General features: G+C 37.8%; 5 protein-coding genes across 6 annotated transcripts in view; 2 read left to right on the top strand and 3 right to left on the bottom strand.

The window, feature by feature from the left end:
* The first annotated feature begins 123 nt into the window (after positions 1-123).
* Positions 124-2343, top strand: LOC116145695 (ATPase WRNIP1-like). The gene has a single exon (XM_031431150.1). It carries the CDS (start codon positions 200-202, stop codon positions 1835-1837), a length of 1638 nt encoding a protein of 545 aa, XP_031287010.1. The 5' UTR covers positions 124-199; the 3' UTR covers positions 1838-2343.
* A 1535-nt stretch (positions 2344-3878) lies between these two features.
* Positions 3879-8125, bottom strand: LOC116145631 (coproporphyrinogen-III oxidase 1, chloroplastic). The gene is made up of 8 exons (XM_031431077.1): positions 7387-8125; positions 6791-6866; positions 5425-5519; positions 4976-5059; positions 4628-4715; positions 4386-4510; positions 4188-4286; positions 3879-3963 (listed from the first exon to the last, which is right to left on the bottom strand). The coding sequence occupies exons 1-8, from the start codon at positions 7942-7944 to the stop codon at positions 3895-3897; spliced, it is 1194 nt and encodes a 397-aa protein (XP_031286937.1). The 5' UTR covers positions 7945-8125; the 3' UTR covers positions 3879-3894.
* Positions 8126-8981: 856 nt separating this feature from the next.
* On the bottom strand, positions 8982-10409 carry LOC116145652 (aspartic proteinase NANA, chloroplast-like). Its single transcript, XM_031431106.1, has one exon. It carries the CDS (start codon positions 10407-10409, stop codon positions 8982-8984), a length of 1428 nt encoding a protein of 475 aa, XP_031286966.1.
* Positions 10410-12430: 2021 nt separating this feature from the next.
* On the top strand, positions 12431-15191 carry LOC116145667 (probable 2-oxoglutarate-dependent dioxygenase ANS). Of its 2 annotated transcripts, none has more exons than XM_031431116.1 (2): positions 12431-13234; positions 14777-15191. In XM_031431116.1, exons 1-2 carry the CDS (start codon positions 12455-12457, stop codon positions 15023-15025), a joined length of 1029 nt encoding a protein of 342 aa, XP_031286976.1. In that variant the 5' UTR covers positions 12431-12454; the 3' UTR covers positions 15026-15191. The 2 variants fall into 2 exon arrangements, with proteins under 2 accessions (XP_031286976.1, XP_031286977.1); XM_031431117.1 differs by having other exon boundaries at positions 14761-15003.
* Positions 15192-15316: 125 nt separating this feature from the next.
* LOC116145668 overlaps positions 15317-25739 on the bottom strand; it is a 32461-nt gene continuing 22038 nt past the window's right edge. Inside the window, exons 25-45 of the mRNA XM_031431118.1 lie at positions 25542-25697; positions 24433-25050; positions 24283-24354; positions 23711-24175; positions 23424-23607; positions 22572-23343; positions 22346-22462; positions 20858-21131; positions 20423-20536; positions 20261-20344; positions 19374-19424; positions 19115-19294; positions 18664-18986; positions 18213-18587; positions 18041-18104; positions 17792-17938; positions 17203-17307; positions 17017-17127; positions 16837-16941; positions 16440-16509; positions 15317-16285 (exon numbers count right to left, since the gene is read on the bottom strand). Coding sequence (XP_031286978.1) covers positions 15585-16285; positions 16440-16509; positions 16837-16941; positions 17017-17127; positions 17203-17307; positions 17792-17938; positions 18041-18104; positions 18213-18587; positions 18664-18986; positions 19115-19294; positions 19374-19424; positions 20261-20344; positions 20423-20536; positions 20858-21131; positions 22346-22462; positions 22572-23343; positions 23424-23607; positions 23711-24175; positions 24283-24354; positions 24433-25050; positions 25542-25697 — 5088 coding nt within the window. The 3' untranslated portion in view covers positions 15317-15584. The remainder of the gene's footprint in view (positions 16286-16439; positions 16510-16836; positions 16942-17016; positions 17128-17202; positions 17308-17791; positions 17939-18040; positions 18105-18212; positions 18588-18663; positions 18987-19114; positions 19295-19373; positions 19425-20260; positions 20345-20422; positions 20537-20857; positions 21132-22345; positions 22463-22571; positions 23344-23423; positions 23608-23710; positions 24176-24282; positions 24355-24432; positions 25051-25541; positions 25698-25739) is intronic.

Genomic DNA, 25739 nt, shown 5'->3' with positions numbered 1-25739 from the left:
ATATTCTTTTTAAGTATATTTATTTTTAAATTCTGAAGAAGAATATCAGAAAGCGACAATTCACATAGGGTCCTTAAAATCCGATGGTGATAATAATAATTAGTATAAAGATGACCGAACACAACAAACCAAACAAAACCCATGTTGTTCCAATGAACTAAAATCTCTGTCTCTTCGATTCTAAGTGCAATCCAAAGTGATGGAGATGGAACAACTACTAAGCATGGGCTTTCCAAACGAGTTAGCCGCCGAAGCCCTCGCCGCCACCGGCGGAAAATCCACTCTCAAAGCCACCGAATGGATTCTTTCCCGCCGCCCCTCCGCCGACCCACCGCCGAACAACCCATCTCCCTCCCAACCAAAACTCGATCGTTTCTTCGCCAAACCCATCATACCCGCCACTGCTACTACCACTGCCACTGCCACTGCCACTGCCTCCACCACCCAATTGGTCGAATCTGCTCCCCCCGCGAAGCGTGTCAAGACATGTGCGCCTCAGGTGCCCCTCTCGGAGCGCATGAGACCTCGTACGCTTCACGAGGTCGTCGGCCAGGACCACCTCCTGTCACCCACTTCGGTCCTCGGCTGCGCTGTCGACACCAACCGTCTCCCTTCCGTCATCCTGTGGGGGCCCCCCGGAACCGGTAAGACTTCGATTGCGAAAGCCATTGTGGGTTCAGTTGTGTCTTCTTATCGTTTGGTGTGTTTGTCTGCGGTTACTTGTGGGGTTAAGGATGTTAGGGAAGTAGTTGAGGAAGCCAGGAGGGTGAAAGTGAAAAATAATTGGAATAAGAGGACTGTTTTGTTTGTTGATGAAGTTCATAGGTTTAATAAGTCACAACAAGATTCGTTTTTGCCTGTGATTGAGGATGGAAGTATTGTGTTCATTGGTGCCACCACTGAGAACCCTTCTTTTCATTTGATTACGCCATTGTTGTCTCGTTGTCGAGTTCTTACGCTTAACGCGTTGAAACCAGGCCACGTTGAGACACTTTTGAGGCGAGCAGTGGAGGATATCGATAGGGGGGTGGGGAAGAGTGTTGAAGTGAGAGTTGAGGTGAAGGATGATGCTATTGAGTTCTTGTCGTCTAATTGTGATGGCGATGCTCGTGTGGCATTGAATGGCTTGGAGATTTCTGCTACTAGGGCTGCAGCGAGAGTGTCTGTTAAGCAACTTAAGACTGCAGAGGAAGAGGTAGAGGAAGAGATGAATTTGGTGTCGAGTGAAGAAAATCGTTCTGTCGTGGCGATTGTCACCTTAGATGATGCAAAGGAGGCATTTCAATGTAAGCATCTTGCTTATGATAGAGCAGGGGAAGAACATTATAATGTGATCAGTGCGTTACATAAATCTATGAGGGGAAATGATGCTAATGCAGCGATATATTGGTTGGTAAGAATGTTGGAAGGAGGTGAACAGCCTCTTTACATTGCAAGGCGGTTGATAAGGTTTGCGAGTGAAGATGTTGGATTGGCTGATCCATTGGCACTTAATCAAGCTGTGTCATGCTACCAAGCTTGCCATTTCTTGGGTATGCCTGAATGCAATGTGATTCTGGCGCAATGTGTGGCCTACTTGGCTTTGGCTCCTAAATCAATATCTGTTTACCGAGCAATAGAGGCTGCACAGAAGGTTGTTAGAGAATCGGTCGGACAGAATGAAGGAGTGCCGCTCCATCTGAGGAATGCACCGACAAAGCTAATGAAGGAACTTGGATATGGCAAGGGCTATATTTACACCCCTGACAATCCCTCGGCAACACAAAGCTTTCTACCGCCCTCACTTCAGGGGTACAAGTTCCTGGATTGGACAAATAGTAATTCCACTGACAAGTGAGAGGCAGAAGCAGGTTTCTTAACGTCGACAAATTCATAGTTTATAACTTATGCTGGTCAGCAGCGCTTACCTTTCTTTTGCATGTATTTTGAGCTGTAAAATCTCACTTTTGTTCATACTGTATTCTCCAGCCATTTTGCTTTCTGAAATGGAGTAAATGGAAAACAGCAAAATCGAATGATAAACCGGTCTGAGTGCTTCAGATTATGCATGAATATAAAGTTGCAGATTGAGGCAATCTTGACATGTTTAGTGATTTACACTTTTTACTGCAACTAGATTGCCAAGTTTTGGCAATTTTGGCAATTATTATTCAGAAAAAGCAGCACAAACCATGCAATAAAACAGAAAATTTCTTCAAACCCAAAAAAACTGAAATCTTCTTATCAGATAACTTTAACTGATAGTTGGTCTGCAAACACCAGAGTTATGTGATTTTTTGGTTTATTTGCCTTTTTGTTAGTACCATAAATCTTGCTCAAGTTTTAACTGGTTTAGGATGGAGAATTTTGATTGGGAAAGTAATACATTATCTGTTTGAATCTACCCTCTTCTAATGTAGCTTCCTTTCATGAATATAGCAATAAAAGAAGGAAGAAGTGTTACAAGCTATTAAGATGCTGCGGTTCATTTATTGTCCTACATCAAATTTTATATGTTCATATTGAGACTTGTTGGATTTCTGTGGCAGTATGCATTAATTGCACTGATGATGTCTTAAATGAGTATTTGCTAATTTACTGTGAGATTGAGCAACACATTAGACCCAGGAGAAATTTTGATTCCTTTTCTTAGGCGGACATTTTGCCATAGGTTTATATTTTATCAACTCTTCTGTGATTCCTATTTAAGCATATAATTGGAGTTAGGTGCAAAACGAACATCCTATTCATTAGATAGGGAAGATCACCAAGATTTTTTGATCCGTTGTCAGATACATATAATTTTTTCTCATCTTTGTTCATATATATATATATATATATATATATATGGGTTAAAAGTTAAACAAATGCATAAATACCTCAACTTTGTTTCCTATTTGTTGTACTCGATGTTTTAAAACCTGGCTCAGACAGTTGAACTAGTTCAATCGGGACTAGAGGACTTCACCGAGTCGAGTTACCAATTTTTCATCGAAAACCTTAGAAATTAAGACGATGATCAACAAACAATTGAAGATTGAGACGTTGAAGGTTTTGAAAAGGAAGGATCGGCGAGTGTCACGGTGTCAATGGTGGTGATTTCCGATGAGTGAATCAATCAGAAATCACAAACTAAATTGACGACAACAACGGCAGTTGCTAGTAATTAGCGAGGCAATCGGGGGAGGGGTGTCATAGGTTTTGGTCAAGAAGCTGAGGAGAGTGTTTTCGTGATAATGGAGAGTGTTGTCATTCCAGAAACAGGCCCTATTTGCCCTAGTTTGTCAATGTTGGCTATGGTTTTTGGGGTATTCTTGCAAGGTTTTAAACCCATAGGGACTTGAAAGTAACTTTCAGGGGTGTTTTTATTAGATTTCAAACTTTTAGACACCGATTGGACCCGCTGGTTAAACCCGTTAGCTCAGGACCCAACCACTTTGCCGGGTTTCACCCCAAGTTGGTTATTAAAACACTGATTGTACTGATAAAAGTCTCACTTTTGCCTGCTTACCTCCCTCCCCATTGGCAAACTTTTTTTAACAATACAAATGCTGCTCTGTATAGCAATCAATTTGCGTTCATACTGAATGTTAACACAGTTTATCTCATCATCAACAACAACCAGCTTTCAATCAGCTGAAGTTTTGTTCTTTGCACTGAGCAATGTTTTCTCTATTAACTAAAAGGTTATTAATTATTATTACATTGGCCTAAAAGATCAGGGCTGGAAATAATCGGTGTGATTTACAATCAGATCCTCCTGCAACATTATCAAGTTGTAGACTACTTCTGCCAATACACTAATTGCTAATGCCGGAATGGAAAGAAGAAAAATATTACAAGGAAAAAAAAAATGAAAGAGAGAACACTCAAGATGATACCAGGATACTAATTTTTTGAAAGGGAAAAAATATACTAAATCCATTCCTTTGGGTTGATGCAAGCATCTAACAATTTCCATTCTTCACTTCCCTCATCTGGTTGCTGCATACCAAACAAAGAAAAACAAACATCTCATCATCCAACCTTAAAATTTTTCAGTACCATTAGTGAATAATTTTACCGGGACGTGGTTGAGTAATGTATAATGTCACACTTATAACATACAATGTTAGGTTAAAAACATAAATGTTAAGGACATGGCATTTGTTTAAAAAGAAAACTATTCCAGTAACAGAATTCTCATCAGAATGATCAACGAAACTTACATGGTCATATTCCCACCGGGCTGTCAGTGGGAGGGAAACAAGAATACTTTCAATTCGACCTCCAGTCTTCAACCCAAATGTTGTACCCCGATCGTAAACCTTCAAGAGTGAAACAAAACAGGAAGAGAATTTAAAGCCTTGCTTAGAGGAATTTTTTATGGTGAAAGTGTTCACAAGCTTCAGAACTAGTTTACATACCAAGTTAAATTCCACATAACGTCCCCGGCGCAGTTGTTGCCATGCCTTGTTCTGTTCTGTAAATGGCGTGTTCTTTCGTTTCTCTATAATGGGTATGTAAGCAGGAACCACAGAATTCGCACATTCTGCCAGTTGACAACAGATTACTAGATTAGTCTATGTACAGTATCAAATCCATTCAAAATGTTAAGACAATTTGAAATACTCATAGAAGCAATCTCATCATAATCCTAAGCAATTACCAGTAGCAAAGGAAAGAAGCATCTCCTGATCGTAATCATTTAGATCATCAAAAAATATTCCTCCCAGCCCTCGCCTCTCACCTCGGTGCTGTAGACAGCAACATAGACAGTCAAGGAAAAATTCAATGACATGAAACATAAAGAAAAAAATTGACATTTCCAAAGAAAAATAAAATTCCTACCCTGCTCAGTATCTAGAGGACTAAGAGTTACGATCTTCTCAAATGTTAATGTAAACCTAGTAATAAAAACTGATACAATGAATCATATCAAAATAACGATGCAATCTAAGGGATGTCCAAGCTAGAACAGTCAATTGGTCTGATTCATAAGGTTTTAGAGGCATACCTTGATATAGAAATAGTCATCACACCATTTCTTGAATCGAGGATAAAATGAGTGATCAAATTTGTCACAGGCACCTTTTTGAATCTTCAAAAGAAGTTCGATATCAATAAACATAATATTACCATATGGATACAAATCAAACATATTTGCAGTTAATTTTAACGTTGAATAAAGTCAATAAGCACTAGCCAATCATAAAGTACACTTTCCTCGGTGGAATGGGGAAGCAGACAGCTCTATGAAAAGAGATAAACTAAATTCAAGCTTTTTTTATTCAAGATATTTCGTTTAGTCTCTAAAATATCTGCAGTTATTTTGAGGTGGCATTTATACACATGCACATTCACATTGCAAATGACAATATAACTTCTCTAAAGGAGGACCTGTGGAAAGACCCTACACAGTAATTATAGTAAAAGAATATCCAACCCATTGGTTAGAGTACATACTGAATGGAAATGCTTAACATCCTCCTCAAAGATATATGCAGGAGTCAAATCTGTTCCACCACCAAACCACCATTGCCGTGGAGCTCCAGGAGTATCTGCATGATTAAGCAATGAACAGTCAATTAAAAGTCCATTTCTTTTTTTAAAATTGTAAAACCAGAACTAGCTCATTGAGAAATAGCTTGTATTTAGAACTCAATGTACCTGAGCTACCATAGTAAGCCATAAGATTTATGAAAGTTTATGAGGATAAATTATTCTAGTAACATCTCATCTCCAGCTCATTTCTTTAATGTAATTTCAAATTGTCCCCATATCATTTCCCTGTGTCCCTACCTCAATGTAAATTTTGTTTCTTAAAGAACTTGTAATAAATATATATAGCAAATACTTTGACATAAAAGACTATCTATGTTTACTATTATAACAGAACAAAGTGCTTAAACTTCATCTAAACCAAAATAAATGAAACAGACAGTACAATCAGACCAAAAAATGTATCAAGAAACAGATTATAATAAAAGAGATTATCTAAGAAACGATCAAGAAGAAAACAGTCAAGGGGTTATTCATTGTCACAAAAAGACCCACACACAGGAATTGAGAAAACAAAAACAAATCCACACTTGAGTAGCAAAAGGCCATTAAAGGCAATGGTGACTCCTTGAAGCTTGTCAGGCAGAAGTTCATTTCCTGGCCAAGAAATGTTTTTTTTCTGCTTAGATGGTACATGCACCCATCTAGCTTCTTACCCAAACCCAAAAAGAATACCTAAAAGTCCACGTCACCAAGTATGCCTCCTGTCAAGGCAGACGGTACCAGTCAACCACAATGGATTTTACATGTATGATTGTTGGAATCTGCAAACCTCGATCCTAGATCTCCACAGAGGATCCAATATATAAAGAAGTTAACACTTGACCATCTTATTGCTTATATCCCTAGGACAGCTATACACCCTTTACAAGCCTCTTTCAAGAGTAATTTAAGCAACAAAATTTAAATCGATCTCTCAAGCTACTTTAAACATATGCAAGCAGGTAGCAAAGAATAATAATGAAACTAATTGATTCATTTACGCACTCCAGACAACGATGCCCTGCAAAGAGACCCAATAGATGGGAACTTCTCAAGGTGTCCGACATTTAGTCAGATATCTTCATTGGTTTTTTCCTTATGTAATTATCTGGATTTTAATTGGTCTAAAAGCTAATAACATAGAATTTTGTTCATCAGAGCTAGTTCCAGAAGTATAAGCATATGAATTCTATAAATTAATATCATGCAGTTAGATTAACCAAAAGCTTATATTTAGGGAAATAAATGAGAAGAAAAAGTGCCATATTGCAAGAGATACCAATAATACCTTTTGGAGCATCTGTCTCAAAATACCGATAATTAAAATGCAAAGTTGGTGCAAAAGGGTTCTTCGGATGTAAAACCTGAAAAATAGAGAAAAAGAATTCATATAAGCAACTTCATTAACTATTCTGAATACATCTACGATGCATCACTAATGAACACCATAAGCAACCCATGCCCACCACAACTTCAGTCATCCAAGGCACTCCTAACATGATAACTAATCCATATCATAATTTGAGTATAAAATATGGAGTCACTCAACACATCCATAATCAAAATCAAAATCAAAATCAAAATCAAAACTTTTGCTATATGAAGGGATCAAAATTACAAATTCTAGAGCCATCCAACAATGCAATCAAACAATCATCATGAACCGAGCTAATAACTCCAAAATTTAAACAACCATAACAAAACACAACCAGCATTATCATTCCTTATCTATATGATCAAAATCAATTTTTTACCTATATGAAGGGATCAAAATTACAAATTTTAGAGCCATTCAACAATGCAGTTCAAGAATCACCACAAACAAAGCTAATAACTTTAAAATTGAAATAACCATAACACAACATGATCGAAGAGTCACATTACCGAGCTAACACCGGCTGCAAAAAAGGGTACCGGACCCGGCTTCTGATCAGTGGAAGCAGCAGCCTTGGCAGCTCTATAAGCTTCAGGGGGCATAACACCATACACAACAGATACATTAACCCCAGCCTTTTCAAAAACGGCACCGTCTTGGAGCACTCTACTGATGCCACCACCACCACCAGGCCTGGACCAAACATCCTCCTTGAACTTGGCTCCACCATCCGCCGCCTCAATGGCCTTACACACACTATCTTGAGCATCCCTAATCATTTTCTCAAAGCGGGCCCTCACAGAAGAGGTGGACGAGGGTTCCTGATCGTCTGCCTCCCGGAGGAACGTGTAGGGCCGCTCTGTTTCCGGGACTTCTTTCTCGATCGGAACGCCGGCGCGCACTGCGGCTGCGGCTGAGGAGGGATTCTGCATGGTGAAAGTGGGGAATTTTGGGGAGAAACGAATGGTGGGTTTGAGCTTAGTGGTTGTGGCGGTGGTGTTGGACGAGGAGAGGGGGAAGAGAGTGAAGGAGGAGGAAGCGGCGGAGAGCGCGGTGGCGGGTGGCATTTGAAATGTTGGTGGGTTTTCGATGTGGGATTTTTTTTGGTTGGTTTGTTTCTGGTATTAAATTGCTGGTTATATAATGCTTTTGAAGAAGAAGGAGATGAAATGAGAATCAAAAAGTGGATTGAGAGAGAGAGAGAAAGAGAGAGAGTTTGAAGTCGAATGTAAATGGTGGGATACGATAAGGGTTGGCCCACAGAGTTTTGGTGTTTGGTAATAGCTGGTTTTTTACCATTCAGAAAGAGGCAGTTGACCCCGCTGCTTGTTTCCTGTAATGCCCGCAGCATAGTCAAATACCACCCTCCAACAGGGAAGTTTACGGATTTTTTGATATTTTGTAAAATTATTGTCCTTAATAGATAAAAACCAAAGGGAAAAAAATAATTAAGTCACATAATTCATATCTATATTATCTCTAAATCAACGAAATATTACACTTATAATCCAATCTCACAATTTTTTTTTTCACAATTTCAACGTGATAATTCGTAATTGATCGACTTCTAAATGAGTCCCGTCTCTCGCTATGGTTCTTAACCAATATTAATAATGGAGATAATTATTAACTTGACCTTATAATTTATACATTCGAACAATTGTTCCCTCCATTTATGCCTTAGTATTTATAAGCAGTATGTACTTCATTAAGCATTTAGCTGTTGAATTATTTTGGAAATTTACTCTACATTTCCCCCATCTCATTAATCTCATTTTATTGGTTATAAGGACAATAATTTTTTTTTTTTTGGGGGGGGTAAATCAGGTAACTACATTTCCCGTTCAACCCCAATAGTTAAAGGGATTGTCATCCAATCACAATCAAGAAGCCAAGGAAAAAAAAAAATCTCTTAATTTTGTTGAATTCTTTAATGACAACCAGGCCAGCTAAACTAGGGCTCAAAGGAAATCTCTGAGCCCAAGTAGACTAATAGATTTGGATAATCCAAACCATATATTAAAATTATAAATTATTAGAATGATATTTTAAATATTTTTTTAAATTTAAAATATCAAATATGATTCTTCTTGCTCATCCTATATCAAAGGCAAGGTGAGAGACCAAAGCCCACCTTGCGATTTGCAAGATCAAATTCCCACAAATGGTTTTGCTGCATAATGCTACCCATGATAGAGGCCCCTGGAAAAGGAGCAGAAGCCAATCCTACACACTTAATTCCTGGAGCTGTATCAATAATGTAACTCTTCTTTGGTGGCACAAATGTTGCCCCATCGGAGAAATGCCAGACAAGTTCTGGTACAATGGACTCATTGTATCCTGCAGAACTGAAACAAAACTCCAATGCCGGCACATTCACATCCATCTTCTTGAATTTCTGTAGGGGGGCTGTCAGAGCCTTCATCACAGGCTTGTATGCTGGCATTGCCAAGAATGTTAATGTAGCACCCGTGTCGAGAAGCATCCCTCCATCGGCATTTGCATCGAAAATTGCCGGATGGATGTCCAGTTTTGTGCCTCCAATTGAGATTCCACTCACATTCACTCCATAAGACTCATCCAGGGCTTTCAGGAGTAGCTCTGTGTATTGCATTCTCGTGGATCGATGGGGATTGTTTCCGAAAAGGAGATAGCTCACTTTGGTGCTCGGACTCAAGTGATCAACCAGGCAATATGAGAACTTCTGATTAAACATTCTTGCTGCCTTCACCGCAAAGGAATTGTTGTTGTAGCCTAGTCCGAGTACTCCATCTAAACCGCGAATGCCCTCCGATGACTCTGTGCAACCGATCAGTGCGTCGTGCATCTTCACCATTTTCCGGTTATCCATCCCGAATGAGAGAACTTCATTGCCAAAGAATCCATTGGCTACCGAACCATCAATGTAATTGTACTGATAAGAGCAGGGCGTGGAGGGTGTAGGACAGATCGTTAAAGAGAACAAATCTGCCAGGTCCCTTATGCAAGTATCCGAATTGCATGGAATGCTCTTGAAAGAAGACGATAAATCAGCCTGGAAAAAGTTTCCAGGAGGGTCTTTGAAGCCCTTTTTACAGGAACTACATTTTCCCAACTTGCACTTCATCCATGTCAAGTCGCTGCCCGTGTCAGTAATAAGGGCGAAGCTCTTTGGAGGAGTTCCAACATTAATCGTCACGAAAAACTGACCGACTCCGGCATCTGCAGCCGAGCGCAATGGAAGGCTAATCGAGCTCGAGTTATCTTTTGGTACTTCCGCAATTTTCCTTCTCAGGCTAAGCCTGTGGGACAGCCTTTGCAGCCTAGCAATGTCACTGTGAACAAGCTCCTTAATTCGTTCCAGCGGATTCTCTGGAGGCTGGAAGGCCTTGTCGGTGCGTTCGGCCAACAAGGACGAATGCCGGTGAATCAGCTCAAACCGGGCAAATTCATGTGGTGGAGAAGTGGAAGAAATGGCAACAGCTTTTGGCAGGAAAGCATTGTTGCAAAGAAAAAAGAGGATGAGGAAAGGGAAAGAAATGGCGGTGGTCATGGATTTGAATTGGAAAATTGAAAAGGAATGGGAAGAAGAATTATGGCTTGGAGAAAGAAGAGAAACAATGGTAAAATAACTAAATAACAATGGCAAAAGGTTGAAGGTGAAGCTTCATTTTCGGAAATATTTGTGGTAATCTATTTGTTAAGATTTGTTAAGGATGTTATGTTTATTGTTTTTACTATTTATATACCCCCCCAAGATGATTACTTAATTTTAACACGGCTCTATATTTTCAGAAAGTGCTACCAACCCCCAAGAGATTACTGAAAACCTCTCCGTAAAAATCTTATCACTTCACCTATCAACACTTTGTTCTTTCGTTATCGGGTAGTCTCATCAAGTCGACAATGACGAATTTATATAAGACGGTCTGATCATTTCACTTAATATAAATCTCTCGAAAGATTATCAATAACTTCTCTATAAAAATATAAAAAGATGTGAGAAAAACTTACATAGGACAATCTCATCAATACGTTTTGCTAACAATCTCGTATTATTAATTTTCAAAACTCGTCATGGTGATGGTTATTGTTGAACGATGAAAGGTAATTATTGATGAAAGAGAAAATTTGACATATGTATGGCTACATATGTCATTATATTATTAGATAGTTTCATTACGTCAGCAAAATGAGATGGTGAGATAGTCCCGTATAAGTATTTTTATTTCTCCAAAAATGCCCCTGATAAGGGTTAATATAATTCTTTCTAAATATAGTGGGTTTAAAGCAATTAAACATTCTCATGGGGGGTTCGATGTAATAAACCGCTAACGGTTTATCAGTTTGTTTTTCTTTAATTTATATTTAGATAAGAGGTTAATTTGTTTTTTTTTTTTTTTTAATATTTTGTTGCTTTGTTAATGTCTAGCCATCATCATCATCACAATAAAATATGTAATTTCCCCTTAATTAGTTTGGCTATTATTTTGTTAAACTCAAAATAAAGAATATTAATGAGTTGAAATATAAAAAGGATGATGATGTAATTAATAGCAAAACATCATAATTATATATTGAAAATTAATTTCCTAATAAGCAACGGAGACCTCTATTCCCGTTCCTAGAGACGGGTAGAGTCGGTGGCCGGCACAACACGACGAGGCACAACACAAAAAAAAGCATGGCACGGCCCACGATTATGCTGGTCGTGTTGTGGGTCTTTACAAAAGGCACGTGGACCAATATGGCATGGCACAAAAAATTAAAAAAAATTAAAAAATAAAATACTAATCTATATTTACAACTAAGATATATTTGAAGATTTTAAGAATTTAGAAATTAGTGAAAATGAAGATATATAATAATTATTAATCCTAACTTCTAAATTTGTATTTGTAATTTATAATTATAACTCATAAGTAATAAAAAGCGTTGAAATTCAATTAATATTTCAATGTCTCATTATTTTATTATATTCTATAGTGATTATATGCTTTTCTAATTAATATAAATACAAAATGTTATTAAATATAACATATAAAATAAATATCAAAATTACCATAATTTATAAATATTAAAATTAAATATTTTTACAAATGACGCGGGCTGGCCCACAACATGGCCCAAGGCAAGCACGATATATAGCGAGTCATGCATGGGCCTTCAAATTTGGTGGCCGACATGGCATGACAAGGCACGATTTTTTGCGGGCCTTGGCACGACATGAAACGATAAGTTTTGAATCTTTAGGTATGAGGCGACTCACTGCTAACTCTAGGGACGGAGAATATTATCGTTCCCGTCCCCGATTTTTCCGAGGAAAACACCTATTTCTGATAGCATCTCCAAGGTCTAGAAACTATTACTTCTCATTAATAAAACACAACATTGACCTTCAAAGGTAAAAACACTTTAAATTAAACCCAGCAATGTGTTATTTGACACCCCTGAGGTTTGAAATATTTCATTTTAACCCCAGAGAGTCAAATAAACAGCACCCTAAAGTTTCGAAAAAGTGATAATATTACCCCTGAAGTTGACTGACATATCCGTGTTATTTTTGCTATCGTCATCATCATCAACAATCGGATCACCATGGAAGCAGTGACAAGAGTTCAAAACCTAGCGGAATCTAAACTCCCCCACGTCCCTGCTCAATACATTCAGCCTCTTCACGACCGACCCACCACTCAAAACTCCTCCCTCAACATCCCCGTCATCGATTTATCCACCCCCGTCGACTTCCTCCGCGGCGCCCTCTGCGGCGCCTGCAGAGAATGGGGCGCATTCCACGTCACCAACCACAGCGTCCCTCTCGAACTCCTCCGCCGCATGCGGCGTCACGGCCGCTCCTTCTTTGAGGAAACCCCCATGCCCGACAAGCTCAAGTACTCCTGCGACCTCACCTCCGCCGCCTCCGAGGGTTACGGCAGCAAAATGTTAGTTAGCAAAAACGACACCGTCTTAGACTGGCGAGACTACTTTGACCACCACACATTACCCTTATCCCGTCGCAACCCACGTAACTGGCCGGAGTTCCCGTCCGATTACCGGCGAACGGTGGAGGAGTATAGTGACCAAATGAACGCTTTGGCGGAGAGGGTTTTGGGTTTGATTTCGGAAAGTTTAGGGTTGAAAAGGGATTATTTTAAGGATTTGGTGGGTGAATTTTACCAGAATATAACAGTTAGTTATTATCCGGCGTGTCCGCAGCCGGAGCTGACACTTGGGTTGCAGTCACATTCTGATTTTGGTGTTATAACGCTGTTGATTCAAGATGATGTTGGAGGGTTGCAGGTTTTGAAAGATGGAGAGTGGGTGACTGTTGAGCCTTTGGATGATGCCATTGTTGTCCTTTTGTCTGATCAAACTCAGGTATTGATTTACATTTTCAAGCAAAGCATTCTATTAATTTATATTTCGAACTTAAAAATTTAATAGAACCCCTCCTGGGAGTACAATCCCAAGATTCAATCAGCTGAACTGACTAGAAATTTGTAGTTTATTATATACATTTGGTTTGAGTATTTATCTTTGTTATGAAGATGTTCGAGAAAATGTCAGTCCTGAAGAGAGATTCAAATATCTGAGCTAGCTAGTATCCATAATTTCAATTTTGTTTTGGTTTAAGTTTAAGTAGCTTTCTTTGTTTACGAAGATTTTCCGAAATTGTGTTATCCTGAAGAGATCCAAACAGCTGAATTAGCTAGTACTCGCGATTTACAAATGGTTAAGAGTAGCTTTCTTTGTTTCAAAGATGTTCGGAAAATAAATAATGTTTAAAAGATTCAGAAATCTGAACTAGCTAGAACCCATAGTTTACATTTGGTTTGGATAGCTTTTTCTTTGTTATGGAAAGATATTAGGAAATTGAGTTAAATTAGAGCTGTTTTTGCAATGAATCACACTACCTTAGTACTGACATGAATTTAGAACACTGAAATCAATTCATTGCCTATAAATATTTAACAAATTGTTGAAGCGATTTACACTTGGTTTAAGTAGCTTTCTTTATTATGAAGATGTTTGGAAAATCAGTCGTGTTTAAAAAGATTAAAAAATCTGAACTAGCTAGAACCTGGAGTTTACATTTGGTTTAGGTAGCTTTTTCTTTCTTATGAAGGTGTTAGGAAAAGGAGTTAAAGTAGAGCTGTTTGTGCAATGAATCACAACTTTACTAAATACATATGACATGAATTCGAAACAGTGAAATCAATTTATTGCCAACAAATCTTTAACAAATTGTTGAGGAATAACAGGTTTTGTTTCTGTGTTTCGTCCTGCTTTCATTGTAAAGCTCTTTTCCAAAAGTAATAGAAAATGGTAAAGAGATACGGCAATGTCCATATTAATGAGGATTAGGAAACAGCTGCATTGAGTTGAATGCAGATTTTGTCTTTGTCAATTCAGTGGTAATGTGCTCATTTTGTTCTTGTTAAAATCAGATTATGCATAACTCATGAAGAACTTACATTTTGGTGTTTAATTTGTTGGTTAGTTTTGTGAATTAAATCTTCTGCCTTGCTACTTGCTAGGGTGTCAGGTCATTGTTTCGGGAAAAAAAAAACGTTTCATGCTTATATCTAGCGGAATTACTTTATGTGGATGATAATAACATGAACAGGAAGTCCTATAATGGCTTTCCAATCCTCTGTATTTGATTAGTTTGAGTAAATTTATGGTAATATACATGATTCGGAAATGTTATTGTTTGACTAGTCTTACCTTATCAAACAGATAACACTGAAGCTCATACTTTTCTGAGCATAATTTTGATGCCATAGTTGAATCTGTGCAAATTGTTTTCACACAATGTTCCTATTAGTAGAAAATTTCTCAGAAATAGCTTTGTATCAAATAGCTTGTCAGGTATTATTGTATCAGTTTCTTCCCTCTCTCAGGCTTTGTCGGCTGCAGGTTATGACCAATGGAGAATACATAAGTGCCATTCATCGGGCCATAACAAACGCCAACAAGGCACGGCTCTCGGTTGCCACGTTTCATGACCCAGCGAAGACAGTGAAAATATCCCCTGCTTCTGAGCTTGTCAGTGAATCCTCTCCTCGCCGTTACCATGACATTGTTTATGGAGACTATGTATCATCTTGGTATACAAAGGGGCCTGAAGGAAAATGGAATCTTGATGCACTTTTGCTGAATAGTTAGATTGCCATGTTCTCATCTTGCTTGATTTTTTGAAGTGAAAGCATAATAAACCTTCATCTGACTCCTTACACAACTTGTACAAATTTGTGTTATACATCGTCCCCTGCAGGTTCCAAATTGTTGCACAAGGATAATAAAGGATGAACAAAATGTTGAATTTTTTTCATTTCAGTCCATGTTGGAGATTAAAGAATCATGTTTGCATGTAAATAAGCACAGAAAAAGGGAATCAATTTCCATTTCAAAATTAGCAACTTTGGATGGCAAACTCTGAGACACTGTTGCTTAATATGTACAAAGATGGCACAAAAATATACTCACACAACAATGCTGTACAAAATAGAGGATCAAAGGATCAATTTACAAGGAAAAAATTGGTATGACCGAGACGGCTGGTCCAGGTCAATTATATTCTACAAGTGAAACCCTCAAACCCTCTCCCCATGAGGCAAACAGCTGAGGTCAAAGACGACTTTTCCTTCAGTCCAGGAATAGGATGCTGGGTTTGCTGCTACAAGCTATTTTTATGATCAGTAACAATATTCTGATATACTTTTTTCTATCTGATATTACTTTGATGCAAAAGATACCCACTGCCCCAGCCTCTTCCTTTGCCTTGCTCAATTGTAGCCAACAGTATCTGTAACAACTCTGTTGCATCCTCCCTGGATTTCAATTCCAAGTTGGTTTGGAAAAGTGGGAGGGGGGTTGAAGGGTTATTCCACCATTTTGTCCTTGTTCCGCTGCTTCCACTTTTAGACGGGTGCTGGTTCTGCCTCGCTAAACCATCTGAACTGCTTCCAACGATGTGTACCACATCTTCATCAGTGTCAGTGTGGATTACACTGTCCAAACCGATTTCAGATTCTATCACCCATTCTGGATCAATAGCCACACCTTGAAATTCAGGCTTCCCAAGGTCCACCAAGCTGGAACAGCTAACTATCAGTATCAGTCTCTCCGTGAGAACCACAAATTTACCAGCTTGCTTGAGTGCTTTGCAGATGACAAGGACCTCATCCTTGAACTTCAAGCCATCATCGGCCTCCATGAGTACAGATGTTCCAATTGCTTCTTCCCATGAGTAAGGCCGAAGCGGAAGTTCTCTACTTAGAGGTCTGGGAAGCCGGACCCGATACCGCTGTGATCTTATGTGGTGAAGCCTACTTCTGTTTCTAATACTTTGAGCAGTTTTCCCTGTAACCTCAAGAATACTGGCAGCTGGTCTTGCCACTAGTCCCGTCACTCCTAATGCAATTCCTGTGCAAAGGGAAAAAAGAAAAGCAACATGACAAGAAGAAAGCCAACAGTTCCAACGGTGAATTTGAAGTAGTATGCTTGCTTATCGGTCTCTTACACTGTTAAGAAATATTAAACAAAGATAATGATGATAATGCTTCTTCTGTTACATTACCTGAAAAGAGACCAGGAAGACCATGTTTCTCAGCTTCTTTAATTGGTGTCTGAAGGACACCAGTAAGTCCCTGGAATCAATCAGTATTATAAGATTAATTAGACATCAGCACTGTATGAAAGAATTTTACGGATATACAGATCTATTTACTATCAAGAAGCACTAATTCTATGTTTAAAGGTAGTGACATATCTGTTACGAAAAACAGGCTAATGAAGAAGGGTAGATCATGAGTCATCTTCTGAGTGCTTTTATGAGGCAATCCATTAAGATGCTTTGGTTCAAACAAAAAACACCCAACCAGCTCCCCCTCTTTTAAATTACTCCCCATATAGAGATTGTAACTTTATCGAAGAAAACAAATAAATAAAAAGAACTGCAGAACGTAGTGAAGTACCTCAAAGACTTCACTTATCACACCTTTACTGTGTGAAGCTACTCCTTTTTGCTGTTTTTCCATTCTAGCAACAGCCTGGTCATCAAATGTAAGTGCAACGATTCCCTACAAGAAGAAAATCATTATAATATCAATCAACTTCCTTCTACTTGTACAAGTTTAATCATGCTTCATACATACCTTGTGTGCAGCTTTACTGAATTGAGTGGCAGCATCGCTTAGTGCATATATTGTATTGCTCACAAGACTAGTAGTCCCTTGTGCCATGCCAGCAATAAGTCCTGTTGGGCTCTGCAGAAGCAATAGCTATAGATTTAACTTTCTGATAACAGCACAAACTTCACTCAAGTTATGAAAGTTTATTACCTGCAACACACCCTTGGCAGGAACTGATAAGAAATCTCTAATGCCAAGCCCCAAACTCCTTGCAAATCCCATTGGATTACCTATAACACCAGCAGACCCAAATACCTGCAAATTATACAATTAAAAGAAGCAAGAAAAGACTGTAAATTATGACAGTGAGAATACAGAGGAAGGAATGAGTAAACTTTTGTGTCATTTAGAAAAGCCGCTTATTTGTGATTGGTGGAATCAGACTCCCTGAAGGAAATTACAAACTATCACATGTTTGGATTCATTAATCAATATTATGTCAGAAATGGTCAGTGTAATACAGGAACAAGTATTCCATGAATCCTGAAGTAAAATCAGGTAAGAGTTCAATAAGAGTCCAGCCAGCAGCAAGCTTGGAAAGCACTATGGTTTAAGGCAAAATATATTTACTGTCAACTAGAAACAGGTCAAATTCAAATCACCACATGTCATCATACCACCATAGGTCCTATTTTCTTTGAAGTACAAGCTGCATGAGGGGTGTGGATAACTGTAGAAATGAGCCAAGCACTAAAAACCTGTGAAAAACAAACCCACTACATATGTACCCCACGGTTACCTTGTACATTTCATGAAGGATTTGCCGAGTGTAGTGCCTCATAAGGATTTCTTGAATGGATTCCCAACTAGCCATATGATGTGCAATTGTTAATTCTTTGAGATGAATTCGTGCCCCTTCTACATCAGCAAGAGCCATAAGACCTCTCTGTAAATAACCATTGTTAAAAGTAGGATAAGGTTAACAAAGTTCATAACATGAGATGAGCAAAAGTAATGAACAATCATGCTATAAAGCTAGTCCACTTACATGGATAAGTGATTCTCCCGATGTAGGAACCCCATTTCTAAGCGTCCATGGACTGCTAGAAAAGCTGTAAAATGACACATTTGAGGGTTAGTGGGCAAGTAGAAGAGGGAGTGGGGGAGTTAAAACTGGTTACAAGGATATCAGTTCTACGATGACCAAATTATTCAATCACCTTAATGTAAACTTGATAGGGGACAAATCAAATAATTCAACATAGATTTTCTTCTGTCTTCTAGCCAAAAGATAGATTTGCTGCCAAGGAGCACCAATTGGAACAATTGAAGGTACTGATGCAACACTTCTCTGACTTTTATGAACCACAGGATCATTCATTCGATAATGTTGGTCCTGTATTGCTTTGACATACTCAAAAGTTTGACCATGTACAGATGAGTCCTTTACAGAACCCAACTCATATGTAACAGGGCGCAGTGTGGAATCTGAAAATGGCAAGACTGTACTCTGAGACCTTGGAGAGACAGTTTTAACAAAGTCAAGCACGCTTAATATTACTTCTTGCTCAAGTTCAAGGCAAAAATCAGCTATTCTGCAAGCATTCAACAAATCTAATAAGCACCAGAAAATATTGAAAAACAATTAATATCTAATGCAGCTGAGGGCACCTCAAACTTATATGTTCAAATGAAACCAATGCAATATCTTTCTTCCTCCACTTTGCAACAGATAGGTAGAGTACAGGTTCAAAAGTACGGTCAGAAGAAATTTGCAATAGCCGTTCAGTTTTCGATATTGCACCACCATCCTTAGTTTTGTGGCCAGCTACATTGCTTCTTTGTTCATGATTGAAGGACAGAATAACAGGATATGGGGTTGTGTGTAACTGGTTATCTACTTGTAAAAAATTTATCTGAAAAAGGAGCTTTTGTTGATCCAGACTCTGAAGCAGATCAATTGTTATGTTCTTTGCACAAGCAAAAAGTAATTCCTGCAATAGAAAGAAATGAAAAATGTACTTTTAAAGTTCTCATAAGTTCTAAACTAAAATGACCTGTTTAGTGAGAAGGAAAAGAAAAAGGATAAAGAATCAAAACCACTATTTTATATTTTATCTACCTGTGGATATGAATTTATCAAGGAGACACCAATATATGGAATATTAAATGCAAATCTCTCACTATAATTAGCAAACTTCTCCTGCTTCTGCTCTTGTTTCTTTTTTTCTTGGTAGTGCAGGTTGGTAGGATTTTTATCATCTTTCAAAATATGGTAACTTGAATCAACGATGCTGAGCACCTGCAACAAATGGAAACAATCACTAGCTACAGAAAATTCCATTGCGTTTTTGAGGTGCAGGAAAGAATTAGAATAGTACCTTTGTTGCTCCCTCAGCACTGATTGATAAAAGCAATGTTCTCTCAGGCTTCTGAAGACCAAACATTTAGTCCAAGTCATTAGATCAAATGAACAAATCAAGCTTCGGAGGCTAACTACCAACCATAAAAGTGTATTTAGTTTAGGCATGGAAAATAACAGGTCTCGCTCTGTATCTTTATCGTGGCTTCATTTGTTTAACTAAGTGAAGCAAAAGGAAAATAAATACATTGTGAACCCTAACTTGTTGAAATTAGACTAATGCATAAGATGAAGGTACATTTTGACTGACATTCTAATGAATACATGATGAAAAGTAATGCACGTATTTTTCACATCATTATACAGACGAAATCTCTCCCAATTTCATAAGTACATTTTCAAATTCTGTCCACATCTTCAGCAATATTATAATAAAACATGAATAGTATTATCTAAAGTAAAATTTTACTCAAGTATCAGAAAGCGTAGATATATGAATAAATCAAAACAAATTAACAATATTCAACTTTTCACTAATTAAATACAAAAGGACCATCTGCAACCTCCCCTCTCCCTTCAACCTTCATTTCCAATAATTCTTCCCCAATCTTTTCATTAGTAAGTTGAACTTGCATGGAAGTCACTTTTGTCACACATGATAATATATTTATTTTCTGAATGAGGTTCTAGTATTCAGACTAACCCATGAATTACATATTTAAGGGTGAAGCTAGCAAAACTTATAATTTATCATACTCATCTCACTAGTTCGTAAACTTTTGGTGAGGTCAGTTTCCCTCATGAAGTTTATATAGAACTAGACCACACCATGTGCATGCAAAATTATATATTCCAAACTGCCATTACAGCTGATAAACATATTGAATAAAGAGTAAACAAATGTACCTCAGCCGTCGCTGGTAAGTGAACAGGTATATGATCTTTTAGATCATCAAGAATGTATGACCCCACAACTCGCTCACCAGGAACCTTACAATTCTCAAACTAAAGCTCATTACTAAAATTTACAAAACCATTGACAACTTTCAAATATGAGTAATAGCATACCTCAATAGTGAGACGATGAGGATAACATGGTTCATCCCATGCATAAGGGCAAGAAGTGTAAGGGTGAATAATGGTATCAAAAGTTTCACACCTTTGTTGGTAAACTCGTAACCTCTACAAATAGCAGAAATAACATTAAAAACAGGAAAGAGTCTATACAAGCAAAATTCAAGTAGCTTTTTAGCATTATATATTTTGTGATTCCAGGATTTAACTTTTCTGTCCAGGATTTTTACATTTGGCTGCTCACCTCGATATATATATGCAGATTAAAACATGATCTTACAAAATAACAAGCAATTGCAACCTTAAAATACACCATATTTATAAATTTCAAACTCATACAGAAACACACAATGAGACAGAAGGCGTCAGAATTACCAAACCAAGAGAAGATTGTAAATTTCATTATTAAATACATAAAACAATACCCACCTCCTTCGAGAAATTATCAATTCTGTAGGGCATATATCCAGTATCGTCATCTGATAAGAGAATCAAATTTGTCCCAGAATTCCCATCGGGGCTTCCAATAATCTTTTCATCCCTAATGGAAACATCAGGATTCTGCACTTCCACCCTTATCATATTCAGTGCACCAGAAACATAATTCCACAATTTTAATTGAGTATCACCAAGATGATCTGGTAAGAAGCTGCCAGACCACTGCCATCCAGGTTCATTAAAGCGAACGGAAACCAGCAACTCCCTGCAACAAGCAGAATATTGAATGTGCAAGCAGTGGTGGAGAGAGAATTAATTATATGATTATCTCCGAGTAATGGAAAACAAATAAACAAAGAAACTTAAGGTTTTCCAAACGCAAAGATAAAGAAAGCAAAAGAAGCAATAGTGCACTACCCAAGGAGCAATAACTCATCCGAGTGGTCTAGATAGCACTTAGATAACAATGTCAATGAGAAAATATGCAGGTTACCAAATGAGCAATGTGATGAGACCTCCACAATGCTTGTCTATAATAGGAAGAACAAAAGAGTGAGGAGAGGACGTGGACAGGATTTGTGAGCATATAACAGTCCTGAATTGCATGATATTGTGTGTAAGACAGTGGACAGATGGCAACTAAGGATTGGGTTTGGGGAAATTCTGTTATAGTTAGAGCAGCATAAAAGGGTGGACAGAGAATCTCCAAGCATCAAAAAAGTAAAAAGGGGAATTTTGCTTGGGGAGGTGCTGGTCCTCAAAGTCCAGCTGGGTTATTTCGTTTTCTTTTCTTATTTTACTGTTCTGTTTTGGATAATTGCTCTTGTTGCTGTTTAATCTTTGTTGATCGAATTAATGGTTGTATTGAGTGTTTGCTATCAATATATATATATCGAAGTATTTGTTGAATTGAACGTTGTTCTTGTTTGTGAACTGGTGCTTGTGGTTTGTGTGGCTGTGGAATTCTGGAGAATTGGAGTTACTGGTTTTCTGGGCAGGTTGAGTTGAAGTTGGTCTCTAACACAAAGCAATAGTATGAAACGTGCAAAGTGCAATTTGTAGACAATCTCTTGTAAGTTGAAAATAGAACAAGATGTACTACAGTCAGAAATGGGAACACTGCTTTCAGCAAACATGATTACACCCTAAATTTGAAATTTCAAGAAAGCAAATATAAGTTAAATTACCGCAAAAATTTGAAAAATTTCTAGTTTCAAATGCTATATATTTCCATTATTGTACAAAAATGATTATATTTGGATTTCTAGACAAAAAAAAAAAAATAAAAAAAGGGGAAAAAGAAAAATAGGCAGACTCACTAACCTAGTTACAGTGAGGTTTCTAAATAGTTTCGAAATCTATTAGTGTAAGCAAAACTTAGCGTAGGTTATGAAATTTTTACAAAAAATAATAGTCTAACCATAAAGCATATACATATTCAAGATCACAGCATTTTACGAATTAAAGACGACAAAATACCTAGTCATATCAGTCCAGTGAAGATGAGAATGCTGTCCCACACCCAAATGAAACACAAGATCAGTTCCCTTTTGCTTGTAACATAAGGCCTTGCTGCATGCATTACTAATCACATATCTGCAGAAGATAAAAATATTAACAAATGTGCGAAACAAGATTGTATTATTATGAAAAGTAGTCTCTAACAAATGAAAATTAATAATTGAACGTATGGGAAAACTATCACCTGGGTTGGAAAGTAATGGCTCGTGTTCTTCCAGCAAATGGTCCAGCAAGACTACTAGCTGTTACGGAAATTATAAAAGCAGCATTTGATGATGTTTGAGGAACAACAACACTTGTTGAACCACTTGGTGGGACAAGATGAAATGGTGTTGACCATGAATTAGTGGGCATGTTCTGTGTAACATATTCAGAAAGACTCCTACTTACACGAACCATAATTTCACTCGTAGAGGAAAGGGGAAGAGGAGAATACATGCATGCATGAACCTTTCCATCCCCATTATCAGTAAAGTCAGATTCCCTTAAATTTAGTTGACTGGAAGAACAAAAATTATTCTTCACATCAGATAAAGAAACTTTTTGACCCTCTAATTCATGCCTGACTGACTGATTATATAGGAGTTCAGAGGAACCAGAAGAAATGACGGGCTTGCTCAGAAATTTTCCAAAATGAGGATTTATTTTCCTAGTTGAAACAATGTGTTTTTTCAAAAAAGAACTCCCCTGACTATCCATCAATGGAGCTCTAGGATCAGTATCCTGATCTGAGGATATAAGGCTTAGACCATCCTTTTTGCCTTGTAGTGGTTCCTGATCAAATAAATTATAACAGCATGGAATAGTGCTGCCACTTCCTTTCTTTTCCACAGCAGAGTGTGAAACAACAAGTGGAAAACCAGTGCAATTGTACAACAGAAATGGAACAAAAATGAAGAGCTCTCGAAAACCAGAGAATGCATCCATAGTCTTTTCTAGGATAACATATGTTGGATCTAGCAAAAAATAAAAAGTAACACAGTTAACATAACATATAATCATGTATAGAAAGAAATCAACCTCAAGTTTAAATTACCACTGGATAATTCAGGATCCAAGGTCATGGTTTCAGATAAAGAAAACTTTGTTCCACTGAACTTGGCCATTGTACTGAACGTTTCCGCACGTGGAAACTTAAAAACTGAAGGTCTGAAACCGCGCAAATTGAACTCCAGTCCTAGGTCATGGGAGGGATCAATATCATGAAATGGAGTTTGCACCTGGAAAAACCAAGACAAATTAAATGATTGCATCATCATCGTTAAGGATGAAAGAGAAAGAATCATGCCAAAAATCTATCATTCAGCAATGCTAGTCACAGACCTCTGAAAGCAATGCAGTACGAGTGATTCCACCAGTTTCGATTGTCAATGATGCTGCCTCAGGAAGGTAGTTGTTGACTAGAAAGGGTGTACTTAACGTCACCAGGTGAATGGATCGATTCTTTGAGCGATCGAACTCATGCACTACTTGACCACCACTGTCAACTGATTGCTTCAAAGTACTATTCACATGAAGAGCTGAAGATCGTTTTGAGCTACTAGATGAAGGTAAAATAACGTTTTGAACCGATATGCAACAACGAAAGGGATCACTGCTTGGATGAGATGGGTAACAAACAAAAGATCTTGGATATCCAATTTTGCTCTCCTGTGAAATAATAGTAGACACAGTATGTGCTTCACTCCACAGATAAGACTTTCCCAGAGGGCGCCATCTCATGCGACCAGCTTCAGCCAAATGTAGAGGTAGTGGAAATTCCTGGCCAGGATATATTGGGTCCAGGATCTGAAATAACAAAATAACTGGGAAGTTCAAATTGTGCAACATCACGTACATGTATAAGTATAGAGATGGAATCGGAACAAATACAATTTTAATTTCTTTTCCTGTACCTTTGGGGCTAGGCCAAATGGAATATCAAACCGTAGTTCCAAGGGTATTGAAGTTGCATTCGAAAGTATGACCTGAAATCAAGTAGTATAAGGGGAAACTAAGGATTGAACAGTATTACAACAACAAAAAACTGTTTATTGCACACCTACCGTTGAGTACAACCGTATTAACTTGCTATAGCGCTGTACCGAAACTTCAAACACAACAGGGACAACAAACCCACTATTAGTATTGGAGTTAACATTCCCTATATTGTCAAGACTGTGTTTTGACATATCCTCAGTTCTCTCAATTTCTTTTGCTTTTGAGGCCTTAGAAAAATCGACCTCAAAGTAAGTCATCCCTACAAGATCCATTGAAATAGGGCCAGAAGGCACAGAAGTGCCATCAAGTTGAATGGTCATGAAATGATGAGTCACTGCATCTGATTGCTTGTCACTGAGCCTGTCAGATGAATATGCATTCCTATAATGAAAAAGTTGTTCATCAGGAGTTTCATTAAGATAAATTGGAATAGAGGCTCCTGGCTGCACAGATTTTCCATCCTTCATCTCTGAGACATCAAATTCACTAGAACTGAGTGGCCCCTGGTAAACATTGTACACAATGGGCAAAGAAGTCAAATTTTGAAGTACATAGGGAGCATATCTTCCTTCAGATATATTTTCACTCATTAGAGAATTCAAGAATATCTGGTTTTCAGGATGATTTTCCGGCCCCATCAGTCCCCAAGCATCCTTGACCATCTCAACCGTCCTGAAAATACACTAAAAAGACACAAAAAAAGGAACTAAGATAATTACTGTCTGAAATTCATGAAGAAATGAAAACCTTAAGCAATGACCAAGAGCTATAAGCTGATAAATGTTTCTACTCATGTCATCTGGTATAAAACACAAGGAAAACAAAACCATAACTTGATCAAGTTACTTTTATGTTTTTAGACCATGAAGAATATTTTAAATCATTATCACACATGATAGATGCCTACTGTATCTAAACGTCCCAATGCACTCCAAAGGAGCATTCAAAGATGAAAAATATTAATTAGAAAATTTAACCATCAAGATTATCGATAATTATATCCAGAACTAGTGTTAAAAATTGTTCTGCATGAAAACTTGTCAATGTTTTGCAACAATCTATAGGAAGGATTTCGTTTCAGTTACGTCTGTAAAAAAAGAAGCATTGGTACCTTCAAACAAAGGCAAAATATGAATTCATCCGTTCATATTTCAAAGGAATATGAAATATTTACCTCAACAAGGGAATCTGTAAAGTTCAAATTAAGCTGTGCTGTCGCTGTGAGATCAATATCGGTAATAATGGAGCTATTTAGAAGAGCAATCATCTCATGTTTTCTGATTACTTTCATCTCAAACTTCCAAGGTTCGATAAAAGGCTCCCATGAGACCTAAAATCAATAGAATTGACACCCATATTAGCATTCTATACC

Source organism: Pistacia vera, unplaced genomic scaffold (genome assembly GCF_008641045.1).
Source record: "Pistacia vera cultivar Batoury unplaced genomic scaffold, PisVer_v2 Contig464, whole genome shotgun sequence".
NCBI classification, from domain to species: domain Eukaryota; kingdom Viridiplantae; phylum Streptophyta; class Magnoliopsida; order Sapindales; family Anacardiaceae; genus Pistacia; species Pistacia vera.
This window is presented reverse-complemented; position numbering and strand designations above follow the sequence as displayed.